At 33.8% G+C, this 27113-nt stretch overlaps 4 protein-coding genes across 4 annotated transcripts; 2 read left to right on the top strand and 2 right to left on the bottom strand.

Annotated features, from left to right (window-relative positions):
• The first annotated feature begins 7620 nt into the window (after window positions 1-7620).
• On the top strand, window positions 7621-9782 carry LOC107946411 (2-hydroxy-palmitic acid dioxygenase MPO1). Its single transcript, XM_016880716.2, has 4 exons — window positions 7621-8352; window positions 9117-9179; window positions 9299-9370; window positions 9479-9782. The coding sequence occupies exons 1-4, from the start codon at window positions 7993-7995 to the stop codon at window positions 9593-9595; spliced, it is 612 nt and encodes a 203-aa protein (XP_016736205.1). The 5' UTR covers window positions 7621-7992; the 3' UTR covers window positions 9596-9782.
• Window positions 9783-9981: 199 nt separating this feature from the next.
• Window positions 9982-12389, bottom strand: LOC107946410 (cytochrome P450 704B1). The gene is made up of 6 exons (XM_016880714.2): window positions 12035-12389; window positions 11708-11923; window positions 11337-11633; window positions 10852-11238; window positions 10477-10677; window positions 9982-10274 (listed from the first exon to the last, which is right to left on the bottom strand). Exons 1-6 carry the CDS (start codon window positions 12353-12355, stop codon window positions 10092-10094), a joined length of 1605 nt encoding a protein of 534 aa, XP_016736203.2. The 5' UTR covers window positions 12356-12389; the 3' UTR covers window positions 9982-10091.
• A 2854-nt stretch (window positions 12390-15243) lies between these two features.
• LOC107946409 (NAC transcription factor 29) lies at window positions 15244-16572 on the bottom strand. Its single transcript, XM_016880713.2, has 3 exons — window positions 16250-16572; window positions 15868-16148; window positions 15244-15756 (listed from the first exon to the last, which is right to left on the bottom strand). Exons 1-3 carry the CDS (start codon window positions 16419-16421, stop codon window positions 15364-15366), a joined length of 846 nt encoding a protein of 281 aa, XP_016736202.2. The 5' UTR covers window positions 16422-16572; the 3' UTR covers window positions 15244-15363.
• A 5622-nt stretch (window positions 16573-22194) lies between these two features.
• On the top strand, window positions 22195-23549 carry LOC107915246 (protein MAIN-LIKE 1-like). The gene is made up of 4 exons (XM_041108020.1): window positions 22195-22248; window positions 22593-23077; window positions 23163-23244; window positions 23454-23549. The coding sequence occupies exons 1-4, from the start codon at window positions 22195-22197 to the stop codon at window positions 23547-23549; spliced, it is 717 nt and encodes a 238-aa protein (XP_040963954.1).
• Window positions 23550-27113: the final 3564 nt, after the last annotated feature.

Here is a 27113-nt window from a genome sequence, read left to right as displayed (position 1 = left end):
CTTTGGAAATTCATTATAAATTAACCAGAGATAATTAGGAGTCATGCCAAATAAAATTGTAACACCCCGTACCCGAGACCGTTGCCGGAGTCGGACACGAGGGGTTCACAGACTAAATTCGCTTACTATCGCAGTCCATTTTAAAATTTTCCAGGCAGTTGGCTAACTGCGACACTGTTACCTTAAAAATCATATCTTGAGTTTCACAACTCGAAAATCAGTTTCGTAATTTTCCCTGAAACTAGACTCATATTCTCATCTACATATTTTTTTCTAGAATTTTTGGTCAGGCCAATTAGTACAGTTTATTAGTCAAAGTCTCCCATGTTACAGGGATCGACTACACTGACCTTTGTGCATTACGACTTGGATATCTCCCTGCACAGAGCTTCAATACTGATGCTGTTTGTTTCTATAGAAACTAGACTCAGAGAGGAATCTATACATATATGGCATGACTCCTAATTATCTCTGGTTAATTTATAATGAATTTCTAAAGTCGGAACAGGGAATCCAGAAACCGTTCTGGCCCTGTCTCACGAGAACCTGAATATCTCTTAACATACTGTCCATATGATTGTTTCGTTACTTTCCTATGAAAATAGATTCATCAAGGTTCATTTACATAATTTATTCATTATTTAATTCCAATTCTACTATTTTTACTGATTTTCCAAATCTACATCACTGCTGCTGCCAGCATCTGCCTTTAAGGTAGACTTTACCTATTTCATAGTTTCCATGATTCAACTAGCCCTTTTAGCATAAATAGCACAAATTATGATAGTGATTAACCATTCCATACCAAATGATTATAACATTATGCTCAAACATATATAAGCCATTTTCGCATGGCTATATACATTAACCAAAATATTCTTCCGCCACTAGTCTATTTTATACATGCCATAAGATAATCCAAAACATAGTAGTACCAAACAGTGGATAGTGATAGTGTGACTAGTTGCTGACGATCCCCGAGCCTATAGCTTCACAATGAGATCTATAAAATAGAGGAAACAGAGTAAACGGAGTAAGCATTACAATGCTTAGTAAGTTTTAAGCAGTGTCAACAGATAACAATCAAATTATAACATAGTTGTTCGTATTTTTATTTCACTCTTCCTTCGGGCATACCATCCCTTTACCGAATATGCACATCTCATCATATACAATAGGCAGATAAACTTTCACATAAAAGTGAGCTCATGTGACATAGATATATCGTATGATTTCACATCACCTCTCACACTGATCCGATGTCACATAATCATAGGAATAGTCTCATAGATTGCTCTCGTATGCATCACATAACTACCTTATGATTTAGTGCAAATCAAGCTCACATATAAACTTGGAGTACATACCTGTTTAACCTTTCGCATTGAATATATTTATAAGCAATTCTTATTACGAAGTCTTACCCGGACATAATTTCCACACGAAGTTATCGGGTCTTACCCGGACAAAATTCCCACACGTAGTCATCGGGTCTTTAGAGCTCTGATATAGTACGAGCACGAAGCTTACGGACATTAATCAGTGATAATATTCTCGCATAAAGCCTGCGGGGTTTTAACCCGGATATAGTACTGACACAAATGCCCTTCGGGACTTATCACATTTATACACTTTCACATCCATCACGTTGGCCACTCGGCCCTGTCACATATATACACTTTCACATTCATCACATCGGCCATTAGGCCTTATCACATATATACACTTTCACATTCATCACATCGGCTATTAGGCCTTATCACATATATATACTTTCACATTCATCACATCGGCCATTAGGCCCTATCACATATATATACACTTTCACATTCATCACATCGGCCATTAGGCCTTATCACATATATACACTTTCACATTCATCACATTGGCCATTAGGCCCTATCACATATATATACACTTTCACATTCATCACATCGGCCATTACGCCATACTATCATTTCATATTCGAATACTCATAAACTTACAATATCACGATTTAGGATTCAAGTACGGGTTTAATCAATAGCTTGTGAGCAACTAAAACAAGTTTATCAAGGTTCACAACATAATCTCAAATTCAGCACAAGCTGTTTTTCCTGAGCAATAGTCACTAAATTATTTATAACTGGAGCTACAAAACTCCAAATCACTCTCCGTTAATTTTTCCTGAATATAGACTCGTATATCTTCCATCCATAAAATTTCCAAAATTTTAGGTTTGTCCAATCAATACCAGATTTTTCTTAAAGTTTCCCCTGTTTCACTGTTTGACTAATCTGACCACTCTTCACTACGAATCAATTTTCTCATTTTAAAGAATTCAAAATGTGTTGTATTTGATTTCATTTGAAACTAGACTCATTAAGGAGTCTAAGCATATAAATTTTATCTTATAACCATTTTTGTACAATTTATAATGATTTTCTAAAAACAGAACAGGGGATTTCGGAGTCATTCTGACACCGTCTCACACAACTTTAAATATCTCATTATCGGAAATTCCTTTGCTTACACGGTTTCTTTTCTAAGAAACTAGACTCATTAATCTTTAATTTCATGTCTCATTAAGCCTCTAATTCAAGTCCATAAATTTATGGTGATTTTCTAAAGTCACATTACTGCTGCTGTCCGAAGCAGACTATTTCAAATTACCCTTAAATTCCCAAGCTCAAACACTTAAGAACTTACCATTTGAGCTTAGAACATATCATGGCCACATCATATCTTATTAAATCAACTCATCATGTCCTATTATAATTGAATTTACTCAACATTTAAACACTTAAAACTTACCTCGGATGTTATCGAATTATCACGAATCGACTATTCAGCTACTTTCTCTTTCCCTTATCCGAAATTTGTGCCCCTTTTTGTCCTTGAGCTTAATTAAACAAATTCAACTTATCACATCTCTATTATTCCAAAAAAAATCACATTCGGCACATTTAAAAAAAAATATTGATAAGTCTCAAAACACAAGCAACACTTATCAAAGTCATGTAATTTACGCACTTTACAAGGCACTACTACATTTATAATCTTACTTTCATACAACCATTCTTCTTTGACCGAATGCTTCCACACTCATGTCTTCATTAACAACCTCTGAAACTACAATTTATTCACATCCTTATTTATGTTACATTCGGCTATCATAATAAAAATATATAAATAGTTACACAATAACCACTTTAGCCGATTACTACAATTAAAACAGTCACAAGGACTCAATTAGATTCCACCCAAACATGCTTCAAACACTTTTCAATCAATTAGCCTGCCCAAATACTCATTTTATAACATACACATTTCATTTGAGGCCATTCAACAACAATTCACTATCCTTTAGACCAAAACCGAATGCTCCTTTATGGATTTAGGCTACCAACAAATAGCATAAATTCCATCCTTATGACATTTTACCTATGGCGAATGCTTTACTAATATTTTTAAAGAAATATCAATTGGCATATTCACCTTACCACTTCTCAAAATTACAAACAATTCATGTCATCAATTTGGGAGTATATTCGGCATTCAAATAACACATAATAAATTTCTCTTAAAAAAATTTCTATAAATTAGCCTCCATTGCCGAATTTACTAATACATTACCCCTTTAGCCTAAAGTCATTTTAGGATATATTGCACAAACATTATACCACCACCATTAAATACATGACATAACCGAATCAACAAAATCATGAGCAACGTGTCAAATATAATTCACACTTATCATTACACTTTGGTCAATTTATCAAAATCATTAATAACCATCATTTGATGAAATCACCATAACCAACTTAACAATATAAACAAGCCATTTAAACCCCCAATTTATCAACTTTGACAAGTTTAAAACTCACCTAATGACTAATTACAAATTAAAGCTTCAAGCAATCAAATTTAACTCATCAAGAACTTGGCCGAATACACATTCTTTGACCAAAATCGAAATTCAACGTGGGGTTTATAAGGGATTGCATCTAGCTCATAAATTAAGTTCACAATTTCCTATTCATATGAAATTTAACCTCATGGAGTCTATTAAGTACTCTTAATCCCTTTTCTAACAACAAATTTCAAACATAGGATTTTCTATACAAAACCGTAGTTGGTTTATTCCTCCATTGCCGTAGCTAGGAAAGGGTGGAGAAGAAATTTCCTTTTGTTGTTAAAATTTTCAGCTAAGGAGATTGCTAGATCAAGGTATGTACAATGCTACTCTTGGAAATTCATGCATAAATTGAATGGTTAGTTTGAATTCTACCTATTTCATGGCTCAAATTTTTGTTATTTTGGAAGATTGAAATTCGGCCAAGGAGCTTGAAATTCTTAGTAGTTGTTTTGATGTCATTAGCATGGAAATTTATGTTGGATGTGTTGAATTTGCTAGTTGTTTTGGCTTGGAAGTTAAGGTTTAGTGTTTGATTATGTGATTGCCGAATGTGTGGATAGTTGAAGGAAAATTTGTTAAAATGCTTAGTAAATGGATATTTGGTTAATATTGTGTATATTAATTACTTAAAATATAAACTTTAAATGAGTACTAAAGGTTGTATATAAATTCGGCCTTGGGAGAAATGTTAGTATAAAAATGCTTGAAAGTTAAATAGGTGATTGCTTTAATGACCAAATGTGCCAAAGAATAATGCATGATCTAGTTGACCAATATGTGTTAAGGGAACATGAATAAATATATTTCGATGAGCTATACATTCGGTTATAGTATGAAATGCAATGTTAATACATAGTTGCTAGTATGTATATGTGTGCTGGCCGAATTTGAACTTGAATAATGATTTGAGCACGATGTATTGTATTGAGAATAGGCTTAAGTGAAATTGTGATGAAATTGATTGGTGATATACATGGTTAAATAATATGTAATGCATTAGTTAGTAAAATGTATGCCATTTATGTGTGGTATTAAGTATATAATCGGCCTAAACATAGACATGCATATTCGGCCATAGGAAGAAGATTGGTGTTGCATGTATTCGGTTAGAGGCAAGCATATTGATGTTGCATGTATTCGGTTAGAGGCAAGCATATTGATGCTTTTGTCTTGGCTTAGAAAATTCGGCCAAGGGGGAATATTAGCTAAAATGTTGAGTTTGATTCATGATTCCATATATATATGTGACTCTAATGCCTAAAGTATATATGGGCTAAGTACCTTGAGGTTTTCTTTTGATGTTCGAATGAATTGTATTAAATTGCTTGATGTGATTAAAAATGCATATGACCATTGTGTAGTTGAGCTAGAAGGTGGCCATATGACCAATCAAACTCCTTGTCATATTCGGCCATAAGCTAGCATAATGAGACTTTAATAAGTTAAATTTGTTTGAATTAGCTCAAGAGCTTAGAGGACCACAGTTGGATAAGGGAAAGGAAAAAGTGATCGAATAGCCGCCGAAATTGTTCGACCACATCCGAGGTAAGTTTTAAGCGATTAAACGTTGAGTAAATTCAATTATAATAGGACATGATGAGTTGATTTAATAAGATATGATGTGGCCATGATATGTTCTGAGCTCAAATGGTAAGTTCTTAAGTGTTTGAGCTTGGGAATTCAAGGGTAATTTGAAATAGTCTGCTTAGGACAGCAGCAGTAACGTGACTTTAGAAAATCACCATAAATTTATGGATTTGAATTAGAGGCTGAATGAGACATGAAATTAAAGCTTAATGAGTCTAGTTTCTTATAAAAGAAACCGTGTAAGCAAAGGAATTTCCGATAATGAGATACTTAAAGTTGTGTGAGACAGCGCAGAATGACACTGTAATCCTCTGTTCTGTTTTTAGAAAATCATTATAAATTGTACAAAAATGGTTATAAGATAAAATTTATATTCTTAGACTCCTTAATGAGTCTAGTTTCAAATGAAATCAAATACAACACATTTTGAATTCAGTAAAATGAGAAATTTGATTCGTAGTGAAGAGTGGTCAGATTAGTCAAACAGTGAAACAGGGGAAACTTTAAGAAAAATCTGGTATTGATTGGCCAAACCTAAAATTCTGGAAATTTTATGGATGGAAGATATACGAGTCTATATTCAGGAAAAATTAACGGAAAGTGATTTGGAGTTTTGTAGCTCCAGTTATAAATAATTTAGTGACTATTGCTCAGGAAAAACAGCTTGTGCTGAATTTGAGATTATGTAAACGAACCTTGATGAATCTATTTTCATAGGAAAGTAACGAAACGATCATATGAACAGTATGTTAAGAGATATTCAGGTTCTCGTGAGACAGGGCCAGAACGGTTTCTGGATTCCCTGTTCCGACTTTGGAAATTCATTATAAATTAACCAGAGATAATTAGGAGTCATGCCATATATGTATAGATTCCTCTCTGAGTCTAGTTTCTATAGAAACAAACAGCATCAGTATTGAAGCTCTGTGCAGGGAGATATCCAAGTCGTAATGCACAAAGGTCAGTGTAGTCGATCCCTGTAACATGGGAGACTTTGACTAATAAACTGTACTAATTGGCCCGACCAAAAATTCTAGAAAAAAATATGTAGATGGGCATATGAGTCTAGTTTCAGGGAAAATTTACGGAACTGGATTTCGAGTTTCAGAACTCAAGATATGATTTTTAAAGCGACTAGTACGCAGATTGGCAGCTTGTCTGGGAAATTTTTTTTAAGTGGTTTGAAGTCTGTTAACACCTCGTGTTCGACTCCGGCGACGGCCTCGGGTTCGGGGTGTTACAGTGTAGGCTCAATATCCTTGGAGAATCGGTCCTCTATTCATTGTTCCAAGAGGTATTTATAGGCAGAGGTCCTGTGTAAGATGGTGTTAACGTATTGAACTTGCTCTTTACCTATTATTATGAAGCGCGTAAGGGGATGTCTTCAATAGGATGAGAATGTTTATGACACAATAGATATTGTCATTCATTCTGACTTGATGGGAGAAAGCAATTGATCCCACAAAATGTTTGGTGACCAACAATTTCATTTTCCCAATGACGCTCAGGGATTCTAATGGTGAATGGTATGTACTTGTCCGGATGGTCATCTAGGAAATGAGAGCTCACGAGTGGCCCTTTGGTTTATTGGTGGTAGACTTACTATTTAAGTGTTTTTTTGGCATGCCACATGTCTTGATACGGATGGGGGTATAGCAATATTCCCTCATTCGCTAATGTGTCGTGGGTTGCTTGCAAAACACAATAAATACGAATTAAGCATACCTAAATTATGTCATTTTTCTCATTTTGGTATCTAAACATTTTTTTGTTACAAGTGGTATCTAAACTCTTTTTTCCCTAATTTGGTACCTAAACATTTTTTATAAATGAAGTTTATAAAAACCAAAAGTTTAGATATAATTTTATCAAGATTTAATTATATGTGTTTCAGTATAATTATATTTATATTTAATTATACATGTTTGAGGATCAAATTGAAAGTATTTGAAAATATGGAGTTTTAAATTTATTGAATTATTTAAAATTAAGATCGAATTGATAGAATGCGTTAGTATTGAGGACTAAATGTGTTATTATACTGATTATAAAAATCATCACTACCATTAACCATTTAACAGAGAGTCGCCAAAATAGATCTATTTAAAACATGAGTGGCGAAAATAGAAATGATCTATAACGTTAGTGACTAAATTAAAAATTTTCATAGTTAAGTGAGGAAAACAGAAACATGGTAATCGTTGGATGAGTAATTCCAAAGTTTAACCAGGAATTTTTAGACACGATTAGAAAGATTCGTTGACTAAATTAAACAAAAAATAGAACTTTTACTAAAAATATTTGAATGAGGATGTCAAATGGCAAGCGTCCTAGTTCTCTGATTTGGCCTTTGATGAACCAAGAAGAACGACTTTTTTCTTTTGAACGGTAAAGAAGAAGGACTTTGTTTCCGCTGTTTTACGAAGCAAAATTTTTAGCTTTTCAAGTATTCTCCTTTCACAGCATACCCAGAAATTTTATTGAGAAAATTTGCAAGAAAATTGAATATGGGAAATAGGATTGAATTATTTAATCTGGAAAAGCACTTTGCTTTTTATGGTGCATATCATAGCAACCCAACAAACATAGTGATTCACATGTTATTTGTTTGGCCAATCTTCTTCACTGCAGTTCTCCTTCTTGACTTCACTCCTTCTCTGTTTAATCTCCCTCATATTGATTTCTCTCTGTTTGGAGTCCATGTTTCGTTGATTTTCAACTTTGGGTTCTTGTTTGCTTTCGTCTACGCTGTGTTTTACATGTGTTTGGATGTCAAAGCTGGAACCTTGGCTGCCTTACTTTGCGGGGTTTGTTGGATTGTTAGCAGCGTTCTTGCAACTCGACTTGGCTTTTCTCTTGCTTGGAAGGTACAAATTTGTTCCTTTTGTTACGGGTTTTTTTAATGGTTTTGGTTTCTGGTTGACTCAGTCATATTAAGCATTCTTTTCACTTTTTATTTTCACGGAGAAGGGTCTGCATACCCCCAACTCCAAAGTGTTAGAAAATTGACACACATTGTTTTGCTTATAAGAATCTGAAAATATATGGGTGCATTTCTATTCTAAAAGAACCAGACCTTCAAAGAGATCTATTTCTGGAGCATCCTTTCAAGTTTCAATGTTTTGAATGATGGCTTCACTTTAGTGTTGTATGGTAGCCTACGACATAAGTGGCGTCTGGAATTTATTCCAAACCATGGAAAGTTTATCATTCTCACATGCTAATGGAGTCTTTGGTTCCATTTCATTCCCAAGCATGGTCTTGGACTTTGAAAATCATTGAAATTGATCTTTAATTGTTTATTAGCGTCTCAGCTGCAATTTTTTTTAGATAATCTCAATCCATAGCATTTCCAGACAAAATAAAAACAGTTGATCATTTTGCCTAAATGTTTTATGGCTGTTCTTCTCGTAAAATTCTATGGCTGCAACATGTACATGTTCTTGTTGCTTTATAGAGTGCATTTAAACTTACATCTCAGACGCTTCTTGTTTCAATCCATTTGTTGCTTACAAGTTACACTGGTTCTTCCAACTGATCGCTGTAGTTTTTGAATTTGCATTTTGCAAGTTCACTTTATCTTGCTTTACTCTGATTGGATTGGATTGGATTGGATTGAAACCAATTTTAGGTCGTTCTTGCGGTTCAACTTTTCTGCTGGATTGGACAGTTCATTGGCCATGGGGTCTTTGAGGTAATGAGTTCTAATAATACATACATGTGTATATTCATGCATGTAAGCACATACACACAAAAAGTTAATGCCTTTCGATCATACATTCATTCTCCTAAATTTCGATTAATATGCCACAGAAACGAGCACCAGCTTTATTGGATAACCTTGTTCAAGCCTTTATAATGGCTCCCTTCTTTGTGCTGTTTGAGGTAATTTCATCTTCTTTTTTTCTCTTTCAAAATAAAGGAAAAGAGACAGGAAAAAAAAAGTGATTGATCTTCATACATATTCATAAGTTCTTATCCTTTGCTCCTCAGGCTCTTCAAACCTTCTTTGGTTATGAACCGTACCCTGGGTTTCATGCAATTGTTCAAGCAAAGATCGAAACTGAAATCAATGAATGGAAAGAAAAGAAGCAGAATTTACTTAATTAGATACTTCATCCATTGACACTAGCTTGCAGGTGATTTCTTTGAGTAGAAAATTAGAACAAACTCATAATATACATTTAATGTTTCATTCTACAAATCGTGACTCAAAGCACATGAAGTGACAGTTCATCAGCTTGTAGCTACAATGAATATGTTCACATGAAATGGTTATAATAGCCACTCTTTTTTATCCCTGATTTGCCAGAGTTGGAAGGATTTGCATGTTGAAACAGATTTACATGCTGTTTTGGAGCTTGTTTGAAATCGATCATTACTGCAACATATGTTATCTATCTATTTATTAGTTATTCAGCAGTTAAATTTATAATGCCTTTTCTATCAAAAAGGGTATTCCTTATTGCGATTATCAGCAGAGCTTAGAGGAGTACTCTAGTTAAGAATCCGAATTGATTGCTTGCAAAATTCTAAAGTATATATTATCGTTTGGACAACATCTGGTATGGTTTAACTTTGGACCAGAAGTAGACCATTGGCCACCTCAACAAGATTGTCTGGCTATTTTGAGCTTCAAACCTTTCTCCATTGATAGAATAGTCATCATCCTATACTTTACTGGATGGTTTGGCACCAAATTAAATTTGAAAAACCTGCACAGAATGGCCAATGCCATCTTCATCTGGAGATAGGCAGAGTCCTTTCCAAGGCATATTCTTGGTCCTGCCTGCATGACATTAGAAAACAAGAACCAGTTAGCCACCATGTTGTAGCATAAGCTTGTAGTGTTCTTTGGTAGAGTTGAGAACTTTCATGGATTATATATGAATTCAATGTAAAGGAAGTACACAACACTTAGTTCAATCTGCTTTCTACCAGTTTGTTGAATTTGTATTTATCAAAGGATGAAGATCTTTTGCATATTATACCTGAAATGCAGTGAACTTGAATGGAGATGCATTTTGGAAGCAACCCTCTTTTAGCCATCTCTCAGGCCTGAATACTGCTGCATCAGGGCCCCAATTATACTCCATCCGACCCATCGAGTAGGGAACATAAGTAACCATGCCTCCTGCTTTTACTTTGGTTCCATCGGGCAAGATATCATCCTCCAGGATGCCCTTGGGGTCCTGTAATCACCAGCAACATTTACTTGGTTATAAAACCAGAAACGAACATATGAGATGCTTCTTTTGGACACAATTTTTCAAGCCTTTTTGGGAACTGAGATCGAAGGAACTAAATCTTTAAGTCCTTACAATATTTCTTTTTATTTACCGACTGAAATGGAAGAAGCTACATACCTGGGGAACTGCTGGATATAAACGTAGTGTCTCTGTGATCACTGCATGCAGATAATACAATCTCCCCAGTGAATCATAATTCAACAAACCTGCAAATTGCACTGCTCTTCGATTGAAGGATTCAGGGTCTTCCAAGTCACATGGTAGTAATGAAATCCTCTCCTCCTTTGCTTGTACTTCTTCGAAAGCTTTAAGTTCTGAGTAAAGCTTTTCAGCTACACGGGCATTGGTCATTATCATGTATATGGCCCATGTGAGAGTCGTAGCTGTTGTGTCACGGCCAGCAATCACAAAATTCAGGACAATATCTCTAAGACTTTTGTCAGTTAAATTTCCTTCTGGATCTTCACTTAGTTCAATAAATCTTGACAATATGTCATGCTTTATCTGAAATTTTCCACCAAGAAAGAAAGTTTCTAGGATAAATTTTCTGGGGAAAAAAAAGGGAAAGAATGTAAAGAAGGAAGCAACCCTTTTCACTTTACCTTGCTGGTTTTGCAAGATTCTCGAATTTCTTTAATCTCAGATTTTCTTCTCCTTATGACATTGTAAGTGAAGTCATCAATGACTTTGATGCTCTTTCCAAGTAGAGCTTCGGAGCCCACATTGAGAAATCTTTTCAATTTCCAGAGAGGATCAACGAACCTCAGTGTAACAATGATGTTTGCAGTATCAAACGCCCGAGCGAAGTTGTTATCTGGTAAAGTGGGAGCCAGAGTTCCAATTTCAACACCAAACCCCACCTTGCAAATGGAGTCTAAAGTCATCCTCATCAATAAATCCTGAAAATTGAATTCACAGCTCAATCTTTCTGACAAAAGCAACGGCATTTGACTGAAATGGTAGGATTACTTACCTGCATGTCTACTTCTTGGTTATGGAAGCAAGCTTGAGTTAGAATAGAATGGAGTTGTAGACTATATTCCCTGAATACTACAGTGCTGAAATCCCTCAAATTCTTTGATGCAAACTCAAAACTAGCTGTTTTCCTTTGCTTCTTCCATAGCTCACCATCTACGTTGAAAATCCCATCTCCAAGCAGCACTTCCATATATGAATGGTACGTTTCACCCTTTCAATATAACAAAACCAGACATCAACCTTTATATCTCTGTTAACCAATATAACGAGCATGTTGCAGTCCAACAACCACAGAAAAAAAATGAAATAATGAAAGCTTTACCTTGGGGTAATTGGCAAAATTGGTCTTAAGTACATGTTCAACATTAGCAGGATCAGCAATGTAAGTATAAGTTGTGCAAGGCATTGGAACTACAACCGTTTTAGATGCGGACAGGTATTCGACGAGCCAATCGTGCATTCGATCATAGTTAATTAATTGTTCGAACGCTGCTCCGATGAGTGGCCATGTTTTGGGGCCTTTTTTGTTCCTCTGGTTCCATCTGTAAACAAAGATCCATGAAATAAACATGCAAGCTAGCATCACCATTCCCATGTTGCATCCTTGTGAAAAAACTAAAAAAAGATTGTCATGAACTTCCATTTTTGTTTAAAATCTAATTTGTTGATAGAATGAGTTGGGGAAATACTGTTTTTATAAGGAGTTCAAGTAAGAACCAGGTTTGCTATAATGTAGATAGGTTGTGAAGGTCATGAGTTAACTACAACTTTGTCAACGTTCTTTGCATGCTATAGCTTTAAAAAATGTTTCACCTCTTTTTGCTTCCTTAACCTCAGTCTAACCAAATTATTTCTTTCGTCTTCAAAAATAATCCCATTCATTTAGTTTAAGTTTTTGGGTTGATTGATGACCCACTTTAACCTCAAATATTATGTTGCCCTTTGTGTTATTTCATTTATAATTGGGTTTGGTTTTCAGCAAATAGCATAAAAAAAAAGAGCAGTGGTTAAGGATTTTTACAACTTGTGATTAAACACGATTGATGTAATCTCCTCTTCCCATTTATAAGTAGAAATATGGTTCTAACATATATCTTGATTTGTATGAAATGGTGGTTAAAGTTTTTGTTAAACATCTTTATGAAATGAGTTAAACCGTGTCACCTCATTCCTACCTCAATATTATATAAAGAAAATCTTTCTCTCTTTTTTTTTTATACACATACGCACATGGCAAAATTTACAAATCAAATTTTAATTTGGAGTATAGAAAAATTCACTTCAACCAATCAGCCTACTATTTAAGTTGACTTAGAAAAGGCATAATGATTTTTTTGGCCTTCCAATTTTACAAGAAATTATTTTAACCCTTCATTTAATTTTTCGCTTCTTTTAATACTTTAACTTGCATTTCTTGTCAAATTACTCCAAAATTGATTAAAAAGTTAATGGTTTTTAACTTTATTAATGTGACACACATGTGGATTGTCATATAGATGACACGTCAATATTTAATTAATTTTTTAAAATTTTTAAAATTCAAAAAAATATTTTTAAAAATTAAAATTATTAAAAAAGTATAAAGTATATATATTTTTAATAATTTTTAAGTTTTAAATAATTAATTAAATGCTGGCATGTCATCCACGTGCATGTCACGTCGGTAAAGGTGATAAATATTAACTTTTTCATCTATTTTGAGGTAATTTGACAAAAGAAATAAATTTAATAATTAAAAAAGATAAAATTAAATAAAATATTAAAATGACTTTTTTAATAAAATTGAAGAGAAACCACATAAATAGCAACGAAGAATGATGCACTTTTCAATTATACCAAATCACATGAGGCCAAAATTGGAAGAAAATTATTATGAGACGCATACTCGAAGTATTGTCAAGTTTAATCTATTGAGTTATATACTTAAGCTCATACTCAGTAAAATTCATTCATAGTTTAAAAAAAATGGTAAATCATTCTTTTGAATAATTATTTTATTTACAAGTTTTAAAAATATATAAAATATTCCTTAAAAAGCATATAATATAAATATTATAAATTAATTAAATGGTTATTATTTGATACGATGATGAAATTTTTAATTTTACAAACACAATTTTAAAAATTCAATTAATGTGTTAGCCTCGTTGGTGAGTTAAAAAACTCTGTTCTTAGTATAACAAAAACCATTTTTAATTATTTAACTAACTTTTATTTTCTTACTTGATTTGGACTCTTAACTTAAAAATAAATATAATACTTAACTAACATTTTTTAAATTGAATTCTACTAAATAATGCCTACTTTGACAAGTCAATTGAATAATTATATAAAAACATAAATTTATTAAATATTTGTACATACTTTTTTTTAGGTATTAGTTTGTTTTGAAATGTTATGATAATCCAATAAATATGAGTTTTGAAAAAAAAAACTCAAATGAGATGATGAGTTTTGGTAAATTATTCAAAAGGAACAAAAAAAAAATCTGAAAGTTTACAATCAAAACGAATAATAATATTGCAAAAAGATTAATCTACGAACTTAAAAAGTTAAAATAAATATATTGTATAAATTCGATCCATTTATGAGCATCTCTAAATAAATCTCTACAAGAGCACTTTGACTCATCGATAGATACACATACATGCATGCTTCTTCGGCTCTAAGAAAGTTCCACCTAACCCAACTTTCTAAAATGGGGGGAAAAAAAGGCAAAAAACACAAAACGGTAGTCCTACAAGTATGACTGGTTCAAAGAAGGCAGCAGCTACTTTAAAGCTTGTTCAAACAGAATCAATTGGTATGCAGGTGCTAATGTTAGATGACGGCAGAATCTGAAGAAAGAAATATGAAGAACGACAAAACTAGCCCCACGCATTGCAGCAATTCTAGACGCAATCATCCACTACTATCGCTGCTTTCCCACAAAGGTCCTTTTGACCATCTTGATTCCCCCCAATTATTTAGTTTCTCTTTTGGATAAGTGATGGCGTAGCTATCCATTTTCCTTGTACCAATCTTGGTTCCATTTGTTCTTTTATGTTTGTCGTCTTCACACTTCCCACCAATGATATAAATATCCATGTTTTATGTTGAAATTTATTTTTGGTAATAAAGTTTTATGTTGAATCAGTTTAGGTAGAACTAAATGGATTATAAATGTTGTGATTTACGGGTTTAAAAAAATTGTATGAATCAATTAAATTAAACTTGTGTTTTAATTTTTTTAATTAATTTTTTCCTCAAGCATCTATATGCCACCCTAACCATTTTTTTTGGGGGGGGGGGGGGTAGGAGAGCTTATTTAGGATAAATAACCAATGGATTATTGTATTTTCATTAGCATATGCTAGGAATATTTCTTAAAGTCTTTAGGTTGTCTTCTTTTTTTCTTTTTTCTTTTCTTTTGCGAAATTAAAGCCTTCATAATATTTACAGGAATCAGTAATTATTTATAGTTCTTGAAAGAGATGGAATATGCAAAATATATAATAAAAAAAAAAAGTTAAACCATCTAAATGTATAATGTATCATGAAACAGTAGTTTTTTTCACAATTTTTTTGAACGGATAAAGGTGATCCAATTTTTTACATTTCTAGACAATCCAATATTTGGTGAAGGTGAAAAACTAATGTAATGAACAAATATTACTGAAATTGATACACCATGGGATTCATTAAGATCCCATTCTGATTCACTTGAAAATTCCCTGACTCGGTACTGTAATTGTAAGGTATGTCTCCAAGCTGTAGCTTCTCAACATCTTCAATCCCTGTATTAGCTATGGTGTTAGGGAAATCAAAGCTCGAAATGTATGTATTTTCATTTAAAAGATGGGAAACTGGACCCATGTAATCCAACTCCAACAAACGAGAATAGGAGCCTGTTTTTGGGAATTTCAACAGTTCTTGACTTTCACTATCATCATTTGAATACCCTACCCTATCAATTTGGGTATTTGATTCTTCAACTTTGTGATCCAAAATTTTCTCAGCTGAATTCTTCTTCTTGTAAATTCTACACAGTACCCAATCATCCAACTGAAAAGGGAAAAAAACACACACAGAAGTCATTAGTTGGACAATTCGCACAACAATATGATCAAACAGTTGATGATCATAAACCAAAATACCGAAAACAACAAATCTTACTCTCATGGATCCACTATGTTTCTTGATTTGTTTATGCGAATCGCTTAATCTATATTCATGCATAATCCAATTAGTTTTGACACCCTTTGGTGGTCTGCCATTGTAGAAAACAAGAGCTTTCTTCACCCCAACGTATTTAGAACCACTGTGTATAGCTTTATCCGTGCCAGTAGCCTTCCAGTACCCTGAAACAGTGGCCCTATTCGGACGAACCCCATTCGGGTACTTTCGATCTCGAGGGCTGAAAAAATACCATTCATTTTCACCAAACTCTGCTTTGTCTACACAAAAACCAACCGTATAAATTCAGCTTAGCATCAAAGTGCGTGGAACATAAATTATATTAATTTGGGTGATAATATGAATAAAGAGAAAAACTAACCAGGCAGTTGCCATGGATCAAATTTGTAAATATCAACTTCTGGGATTATCGAAACAGGGCATGGCTTTGATTTGGCCTGGTTTTTGAGGTAAAACATGATTAATTCTTCATCTGTAGGGTGGAATCTGAAACCAGGAGGAAGGTCAGACTTGGAACTGGTGTTTCTTTCCATTTAGTTCCTTCTAATCCAAACAAGAAATCAAGTTAATGGGAGAGAAGAGGAGGAGGAATGAATTAAGTTAATTAAAGCTAAAATAAATGGATAAGGATACTAGGGGGGAGGGAAAGGCAGGGGGAAAGAAGGGTGTTTGAAATGTTTACAAAGAGAAGGCTAAGGCTTTTATCTTTGAAGGATATTTGTCGTTATTAGACTGAAATGTGTGATTGGCTGATGACTTGACTCAGCTTTTTAAGACGTGAACCTCGTATCATAATCAGCTGGAGCGTGGACAACACGTGCCTTTCTCTTTCTATTTTGACTTCTTCTGCTTGGTTCATTGTACCTCTGTTCCGAATTACTAAAAGACTTGTATAGCATCATAAATGTTCCTATCGTTACCCTCTTCTCTCTCTCATTTTAGCCACCGGATATGAATTTGGTTATGCTCATATGTATGATTCCAAATTATATATCAAGTAAAACATAAAATCTCGTATTTGAGATAATTTCAACATATATACTATAAATTAACACAATTATAAATCTATATTTGAACAACTATAAAATAAAATATAACATAAAATCAAAATCTATAATTATAATTATAATAAAACTTAAAAACTTTAGCTGTCAAATTCTAAAAACCCTGTGTGATTCAACAATGGTTCACACTCTAAGCTGTTGAAAAAGAGAAAGGTCTCCTCCAACCGTGTGCCATTGTTAAGCAATTTGACAATAGACAGTTTTGTTTTTATTTTAATTTTGGTGTGAATTGGTCATCTAAAATAACTTTGAAACATTGCTCCTTTTTTTATAAATAAATTTGAATCCATTCATTGTATTAGTTTAAATAAAAAAACAGGATGAAAAAGGCAAAAGAAAGCAAGTATGGTTGTTTATCTATTCGCGCGAGGCCCAAGGATTCAAACGGTGGGAAAAGTAAAAGGATGAGGATGAGTTAATTGGACATTTTCAAACCTTCATACAATTTGTTTAAAAAATAGAAATGTTCATCTTATACGATAAGAATGTAATTCATAAATTAAAATCAACATCAAAACTCATTACTGGGCCTAAACTAAACTGCAGAGCCAGTGGTTTTTAGGAGTCGGCAAGAATTTTGAGGAATATTCTGTGAATCTGGGCCGTCGCTTGCCCGTTATACTACACTAGCATGCGTAGTACTCGGCTTGCCCTTTTTCAACTTTACTTCTTTTGTTTTTATCGAAGATCAACTTATCATGATTAAATGGATTGATTGATGGCCAATGATCATATTTTTAATATTAAAAAAAGGTATCATGCTGTTTTTTCTTTTCGATTAGTATTTAATATTTTTTTTATTTTATAACTAATCTTAAATTTTTTTAATATTTTTTTATATCATTATAAGATATTTATCAGTCACTTAATTTTATTTATTAAGTCTAAAAATTACTTATCAAATATTTTCTCTATTAATAATATAATTTTTTATACGACTGGATGGAGTAATAAAGAAAAAGTTGTTTCACTCTTCGGTTAATATTGCTTTATTTGATATGAATAACTACTGCTCTACACTTTATAAGGGATATTAAACTTATTATATCCACAAAAATTCCCACTATTCTTTTTAGAAGAAATATCATCACATTTGGTTTTTTCATAAAAATACCCAAAAGTTTTTATTATTTATGATAATGTTTACCCTGAAAATTATGTACATAAATTTTCTGTTTTAAACAGTAAATTTCGATGTCATTGTTGTCTTTGGTGGCACCGTCCATCATAATCACCCAATAATTGGCCCTTTTGAATAAAAAATAATTTATTTGAATGTTATCGTTGACATTGACGACACTAGTATAAGTACAAGTATACCCCATGTTTAAAATATTTGCATTCGCAAAAAAAAATATTTTTTAATAATTGTCACCAATGTCAACGCACCACAAAAAATTTTAAATTTTTTTCTGACACCGGTGCCACTGTTGTCATTGGTGCCACCAAAAATACTATTTAAAAAAAATATTGGTGTCGCCTTTGTCATTGGCGGCACCTATTTAAAAAATATTCTTTTTCTTTTTTTTCACAGAATATGAGTATTTTAAACGGATGGGTATACATATATTTATACTGGTGCCGCCAATGCCAACAGCAACACCCAAAGAATTTACTTTTTATTTCCACAGATCAATCATTAACTAATTGTGATGGGTAGTGCCGCTAATAGCAATAATAACAACATAATTTACTATTCAAAACAAGTCATTTATGTACATAATTTTCAAAATAAATCATTTTCATAAATAAATCACATTTCCTTAAACTAAATTAACCTCACCTATAACACATACTTTTGATATTTCTCATATGGAGAAATGTCCTTTTAGCATTCCCTTCAATTAAGAGGTAATAGTTATACATAAATATCGAGTCCTTTCACATCCACATAACTTTGTAACAACCCTACACTCCTTTATCTACTCTTAAGTTCCATGGAAAAGAGGCCCTTCTTCCATCTCCTCCAATCAAGTTCCATGGAGGTTCTCATAACTTCTCCAAAGTAGAACTGTCCTCCCGCCTCAAACCCAAATCTTTTACCAATAAGGTACATATAATGATTCAAACATAAGTATAGTAATGAGTGAGAATAAAAAATAATCATCAAGAAAATTAGATTAAAAAAATTGATTATTTTGTATATGGCTGAGCAAGAAAAATCATAAAGTGGCCCAAGTTGAGATATTTAAATAATTTATAAAATACAGTTTAAAAACCATAATTACTCAAAACCAAATAGAATGCTATTTTATTTAATATATAATTAATTTTAATTTTTATGATGTAAAAATAAATATTTTATATTTAGATTAGCGAAATTAATTTAAAAATTTTTATGCAAAAATATATTTTTTTTAAATATCATATAAAAGTTATTAGATTATTTTTTATTTACTTTGAAAAATTATTTTTATTAGAAATATTTATTAAAAAAAATCTTTACACTTTACCAAATAATACCCAAAAAGCATAAAATAAAATTAAAAATTAATATGAAAATTTTATACTTGAATCGAATTAAACCAAATTATGACGAGCAATATAAGAAGACCCAAAAAAAAACATGGCCATACTCACCTTAGTTATGTATGATAATAATTATAAAAATAAAAATATTAAAATCACATTCATATTCATATTAAATAATAAAATTAATGTTGAATGATAGTTAAAAATATTTAATTTACATTTGTATTAAAAATAAATTAATTATTGAAATAATAATTATATTGACATATTAAAATTATTTCATGTGAAACAATAATTTAATTATATTTAGATAATGATAGGGGTAAAATGAAAATTACCCTATCCAATCTCACCATATCTACCGTAGGAAGCTGTTTGGAAAATAATATACTGTGCAATGTTGAAATGTTAATTATAAACTTACGGTCCATTAGTGTTAAACTATTGGACATTGTCCCTTTCACCTGCAAATCAGTGCCTGAGAAGAAAAAGTAATTGCCAGCACCTGCAACCCTACAAACCAAATTTCAAATTTTGAATTAAAGATCGTCATCATTTAAGAAGAGGTGATCAGACTTTGCAGAATGCTGAGAAGAAGTCTTTAATGGGGAAGCAATGCTGATTTGAAAAAGAATTTTAAGCCACCAAAAATTAACTCAGAGACTGGTGGAGGAGTTTCTCTGGAAATGAAAGGAATAAGTATTTTTAACCCTAAACACCACATTCTATTTGGCTTTCCTATATTTTCTCTTTTTTTTATTGATTTATAATTGAGTTTAATTTTTATGATATATAAATAAATATTTTATAATAATTTAAATAGAATATATATTTTAAATGCAACTTATTGATTTCTATTTAAATAAAATTTATTCCTTTTAGAAATAATTATAATTTTTTATTATTTACCAAATAATATTCAAAATTCATAAATAAAATATTTTTGTGAAAATAAATTTAAAAATCTAAAACCCAAAATAAGAAAAAAAAATCTGAACGAATAAAACCCAACTCACCCCTGCTCCAAACGAAAAAAGAAAACTGTTTATGTCGGGTTTTTTACAAAATTATTATAAAAAAATAAAAAATAACCAAAATATTATAACTTTTTTTTATTTACCAAAATATTTTTTTATTTATCAAAATATACAAAAAAAACACCTGCAAAAAACCTGCACCGAAAATGACAAGACCCTGGTCAGGCCAATGCCATTGGCGGCACCAATGGTATAATAGTGGATCAGCCGGAGGTGGGGGGGGAGAAGGAGAGAGAAAGAAAGAAAGGAAGGAGAGGAAAGAAAGAAAAAGGAAAGGAGAAGAGAAGAAAAAATAGAAAGAAGAAGAAGAGGAAAGAAGAAGAAAAAAGAAAGAAAAAGAAGGAAAGAAAAGGAAAGGAGAAGAGAAAAAAAAAAGAAGAGGGAAGGAAGGAAAAAAGAGAAAAAAAGGTAATTTTTTTATAAATTTAATTTTTTGTAATATTTGTGTGTTAAAAATTTATGTTATGTACATTATACGTATTTTATTATTTTATTTAGCATATATATTTTATGAAATATATTTAGAATGAAAAAATTTATGGTATGTACATTGTCATTATTTGTGATTAAAGATTTTTTTTATGAAATTTACTTAGGAAGTTGAAATTAGTTATTTTAGGAAAATAACATTAAAAGTAAAATGATAAAGAAATATGTTTAAGAAAACATAAAATACGAAAAGAAAAAACGGAAATTGTATATTCACTGAAAATAATAAAATGCGAAAAAAATTGTATATGTAATAAATTTCAAATATAATGCATTGAAATAATGTAAAATTATAAAATTAAAAATTACAATATTTTTTAAAATAATAAAATGCGGATAAAAAATACGAACAAATGGCCGAAGTAAGAGTGTAATAATAAATTTTTAAAAAAAATTTAGAAATAATTAATACAAATAATTGAAACAAAATGTACTGAAATAATATAAAATAATAAAATACGAAAATAATATATTTTGATTGAAAGTAATAAAAATCAGGAAAATAATAATACGAGCAAAGGGCAGGGAAAAGGGTTTTTTTCGGGTTTTTTTACGAAAATATTACAAAAAAATTTAAAAAAACCAAAATATTATAAACTTTTTTTATTTACCAAAACAATAGAGGAAAAAAAAGAGGGTGATGGAGGGGAATAAAAAGGCGGCACCAATGGAGAGGAATAAAAAGGCGGCACTAATATATGGCTAATTGTCTTTTAAGCCCTCCTTATTTATTATTTTCTTTTATTCCCCTTCAACACACTAAATTAATAAATTTCAAACATTATGCATTGAAATAATGTAAAATTATAAAAGACTAAGTTTATGATACTTTTTAAAATAATAAAATGCGGAGAAAAAAATACAAACAAATGACGGAAGTAAGATTGTATTACTAACTTTTTTTAAAATTCAGAAATAATTAATACAAAATATTTTAAAGAAAATGTACTGAAATAATATAAAATAATAAAATAAAAAAATAATATATTTTTATTGAAAGTAATAAAAATCGAGAAAATAATACGAGCAAAGGGCAGGGGTAAGGGTTATTTTCTTACACCAAATTAATTTAAATAACATACTAAATTAATAAATTTCAAACATTATGCACTGAAATAATGTAAAATTATAAAATTAGAAATTATGATATTTTTTAAAGGAATAAAATGCGGAGAAAAAAATACGAATAAATGGCCGAAGTAAGATTTTTTTACTAACTTTTTTTTCAACTTGCAGGCATCGCAATGGCTCCATTGATTGAAAACGATGAACACATATCTGATGCGGCTAATAACGGGGTATGATTTATTATTTGTTAATCACGAGTTCTATTTATTTAAAAAGGATATACGCAGTATATACAAATAAATTATGTTATTGTAATATTTTTTTTGTAATTTAACACTATCAGGACTCGTTCTGAGTATTAAGGGGTCGTGTGAGTGTTTTAAAGAAAACTCTGGATACACGATTGATGCCGTACTTAGAGCTAGCCGGATTTGGGTCAGTAGCATTGATCCGGTCCTCTGACTTGCGCTTTGATTAATTATCTGCGCTAGTGGAGCGGTGGCGCCCGGAGACCCACACTTTTTATTTTCCGTGCGGGGAGTGCACGGTGACCTTGGAGGATGTTGCATTGCAGCTTGGGCTCCCAATTGACGGGAGTCCCGTAACGGGAGTATCTTTATTTAACGATCCGGCTGCACTTTGTTATCAGCTCCTAGGAGACTCGCCAGGTGACGGTGAGTCATATTTTTCCGGCATAAAATCTACATGGCTGAAAGCCAAAATTGGACAATTATCAGCGAATGCCACTGAAGGTGAGTTGATGTGCGCGGTTCGAGCGTACATCATGCATATGGTAGGGGCAGTACTCATGCCTGATGCAAACGGCGATAATGTGCATTTGATGTACTTGCCTCTGTTAGCTGATTTGTCCACTGCTAGGTCGTATAGCTGGGGTTCCGCAGTTCTAGTGATGTTGTACCGGGAGCTTTGTCGGGCGACAAACCCGAATGTTTCCGACATCGGCGGATGCCTCATACTGCTGCAGTCCTGGGTGCTTTATTTGCTGCCGTTTTTGGCATCCGTTAGTCACCAACCGTATCCGTATCCACTGCCACTCAGGTGATAAAATATAAATTGTCATTATTTGTAGTCATAATATATTGACTAATGTTACCAACCCTAAACCTTATATTATTTTTTGTAGGTGGACTGTTCGTCCAGGCATCGGGAAGTCGTATGATGTCTCGATATATCGCCTCATGATTGAACAACATGCCCGAGAAGGGGTAAGCTGCTATTCTAATATTCATGACATCTATTCTATTTCTATATCTTACTTACATGTTATGGCTCTAACTCGTTACAATGTTATTAATCATGCAGTTTATATGGATGCCATACCGGAGGCCGAAAATTACAAATGTTGTACCCTCGTCTGCATACGTTGATTCCCACATATGGTGCACTAACGCACCAATTATCAATTTCAACGTAGTTTAGTGGTATCACGGAGACCAGGTGCTACGGCAGTTTGGCTGCATCCAACTTATCCTGGATTCGCCGTGCCAGGTGGGGGAAGTTCACGGCATGACTAAGAGAGGAAGATTTCAATTAGATTGGGGAATTAAGCACCGAAAATTTGTGGCACTATGGAACGATCGATTGCGTCGAATACCTCAGATGGTTATGGCTACCGACCCGCAACCATCATTAGAGTATATACAATGGTATTATGGTTGCGGGAAGCCATATATACTTGGAGGCTAATCAACTGTAATCCCCCCGTACGTGCAGTAACTTGGGGGATCGGACGCAGCGAGCCCGATAGATCCGGATCCGATGGCATATTATCTTTCGCAACCAGCAGATCCCGAGCAGGAGCCCTAGCCAGATCCCGAACAATCACAGTCAAATGTGGATTCACGTGGCTATCGTTCGGATTTGGCGGGCAGTGACTATTTTTTGAGCTTCGCAGAGGGCGAATATGCCTACGAGTTTGAACTATTTAGATCCTACCCGCCGCAGTACGGCATGCCCAGCCTGTCCGACCCGTATCCGCAGCATCATGGGACTCATTCTGGTTCAAGTTCGTTGGCAGCGAACGAGCCACATGACTTTTCCTCTATGTTTGCCACACCCCACCTGCGCCGAATGATGATGTTGGTCGTCGCCCAGGACGTGATCGTCGACCTCCGCATAGGTATACCCCCAGGACAACACCATCGAACCATCAATTTTAGGGGTTTAATGCACTTTTTGTATAAATTTAATATTTCTAATTTAATTTTTCCTTACTTCTGAATTTTTTGTATAAATAGAAATTATTCTATTTTTTCCATTATATTAAAGCTGAATCCAATTATGAATGCCTCTATTTTCGATATAATTTTAATAATTGCAAATGCGCACATGGTATTTTATAACTTAATTTGGATACAATTTAAGCGTAAGCATAAGCCGAATAATAAAAATTATTTCAAATGAATTATACTTTTTATAACAATATACATAAAAATTTTACAGCATTAGGTCAATTCTGACCTTATCCGGACGATTGTCCAACATGAAAGTTTCGATTAGGGCATTTATTCCGACTATGACCACTTAACCTGCATATTCCACAACGCTTTCCGTCAGATTTCTCCCTAATGTCCATCTCATTACGGATTCTGCTTGGCTGCGGACGACCCCTTGGATTCCTCCGTAGCCCTCTGTTTGGGAGAAGCTCGAAAGTCATTGGCGGCACCTCCCACGTAGATAGGTCAGGCAGGACGGGGAACTCATTCTCTCAGACACGCAATGTGCGCTCCAACGTGTACACATCATCGACATATTGTTCAGCATCAATGTTGACTTTAGCACACGCTGCCACGACATGCGCACAGGGATAATGAAGTGTTTCGAACCTCCTGTACTCGTACAGTCTATTTCGGAGATCAACTCCGTAGGACTTAGTTGGTATAACAGGTCGACGACTGATGGTCTCAGTAACTCGAAACGGTTCCAGTCGTCGTGAATATATTTCCACGTTCATTGACCTTGCCAACCGACGGTTTACGACCATTGCATCCCTGACATGTTCGACAAACACATGTCCCACCTGAATCTGGTCGACTTGCTGCTGACCCATTCTTGGCATCAAAGTAGCCAGCCTGTAGAAAGTAGCAGAAAATATCGATGCAATCGGAAAATGACGTGTTTTTAACAAGACAGCGTTGATCCCCTCGACTAAGTTTGTGGTCATTTGGCCATAACGAAAGCCCTCGTCAAATTTTTGAGCCCACTGCCACGGCTCCATTATGCCCAACCATTGTCGGAAAGATGTGTTTGTCTGCCCCTCCATGTCACTCTCAAGTTGGATCATTCTTCACCGGAAAATATGTGGCTCTAACTCGTACGCTGCATACGTATTAAGGAAAAATAAGTTCTAGTAAGTCGATAACATCAAACATTACAACTTATATTGAAAAGATAAGATTATCATTTACCCATTGCCACGACTTGTCTCTTCCAATTTGTATTCTTATAATCTTTATGGAAGTTAGACGCAATGTGACGAATGCAGTAAACGGATCTCCACGGCACACCGGAACGCCTAATAGTTGCAATTAAACCCTTCCCTCTATCGGAGATGATGCAAATGGTATCGTTCCTAATAACATACCTCCGCAGATTTGTGAGGAAGAATTCCCAAGACTCCATGTTCTCTTTATCTACGATAGCAAATGCTATTGGGAGCACGTTTCTGTTACCGTCTTGAGCAATTACAAGAAGTAGGATCTGTGTATATTTTTCATACAGCCAGGTCCCATCCACCTGCACAACTGGCTTACAGTGGGGAAATGCCCGCACACATGGATCGAACGTCTAGAACATCCGATGGAAAATCCTTTTTGCCGGCTGTAACTGGTCATCCGGGCCGTAAATGGCCTTGTCTGCAACTCAATCACAGTCCTCGGTACGTACTCCCGTATAGCAGCTATCCAACCTTGAAGCTCGTTATACGACAAATCGTAATCCCCATACAGTTGCTCCATCACCATCTGTTTAGCTATCCATGTCTTTCGATATGAGACTCGATATTGGAATCGTGCTTGTATTTCGGCAATCAGTACCAAAACTTTAATAGTCGGCACGTCCTTCACCATTGGCATGATACACGTACAAATAGTTTTTGAATCAAGTTTTCCATGATCTTCTGTCATACGTGTTGATGTGCATGTATGAGGACCAACAAATTTTCGTATCTTCCACATCTGAGAACTTCTAATGAATGCAGCTCGTACCCACCAATTGTAGCCTTCCGCTGCCTTTCAACACTCCCCAACATATATTGTCAGAGTAGACATGGAGACTTTATAATCCACCGATATCTTCATGATGTACCGTTTAATGGCATATATGCACTCTTCTTTACACCTGAATCTCTGGCCTATGAATAACTCTTCATCATCAGATGTTACGGCCAACCCGTGAGAATGAACTATTTCAGGGTACTCCGAAAACTCAGCTACATACGTTGCGTTGGGGTCTATGAGCGACATGTATGGCCCAAGATTATTGTGTATCAAAATACGTCGTATCTGCTCCCCGACCGAAGAAGCATTAATGCTTTCATCGTTGTTGACATCTTCATTGTTAATATCATCAGGTACATCGTCCACATCGGGATCACCGTCACTATCGACCTCTTCATCCCAATGATCGCCACCACCTTCTTCTTCGCCAGCACATTCTTCTTCACCACCAACCATATCAACATCGGGTGTAATATTCAGGTCGATATCGATCTCACCCATAGTTGATTCACTATCAACGTAAGATATTGGAGCCACCATCCACGGTTCTTCAGCCCCGTCTTCTTCATCAGATGCATTAACATCTTCATTTCGCTCCATACCGACTAACTCAGCAAATAAGTGAATCAGTGCATTCTTCTCACTCCCATTCCCACAGTAGAGATCGACCATTGTCTCCACGTCTTCGTCGTCTACAAGTTCCATTTCGACGAATTTGACCGGATTTGTCGAAACTAGAAACTTGTAGAAAATTTTTGATATCTTCTCCCACAACGTCTAAGAATTTTTGCATTTATCATTGCCTTCATTTCATCGAACGATACATTTCTATTAAATATCATTGCTATTTGTTGCCG

The sequence above is a fragment of the Gossypium hirsutum genome, chromosome D12, assembly GCF_007990345.1.
Source record: "Gossypium hirsutum isolate 1008001.06 chromosome D12, Gossypium_hirsutum_v2.1, whole genome shotgun sequence".
Classification (NCBI taxonomy): Eukaryota; Viridiplantae; Streptophyta; class Magnoliopsida; order Malvales; family Malvaceae; genus Gossypium; species Gossypium hirsutum.
Note: the sequence above shows the minus strand (reverse complement) of the source record. Positions and strands in the feature narration are given on the sequence as shown.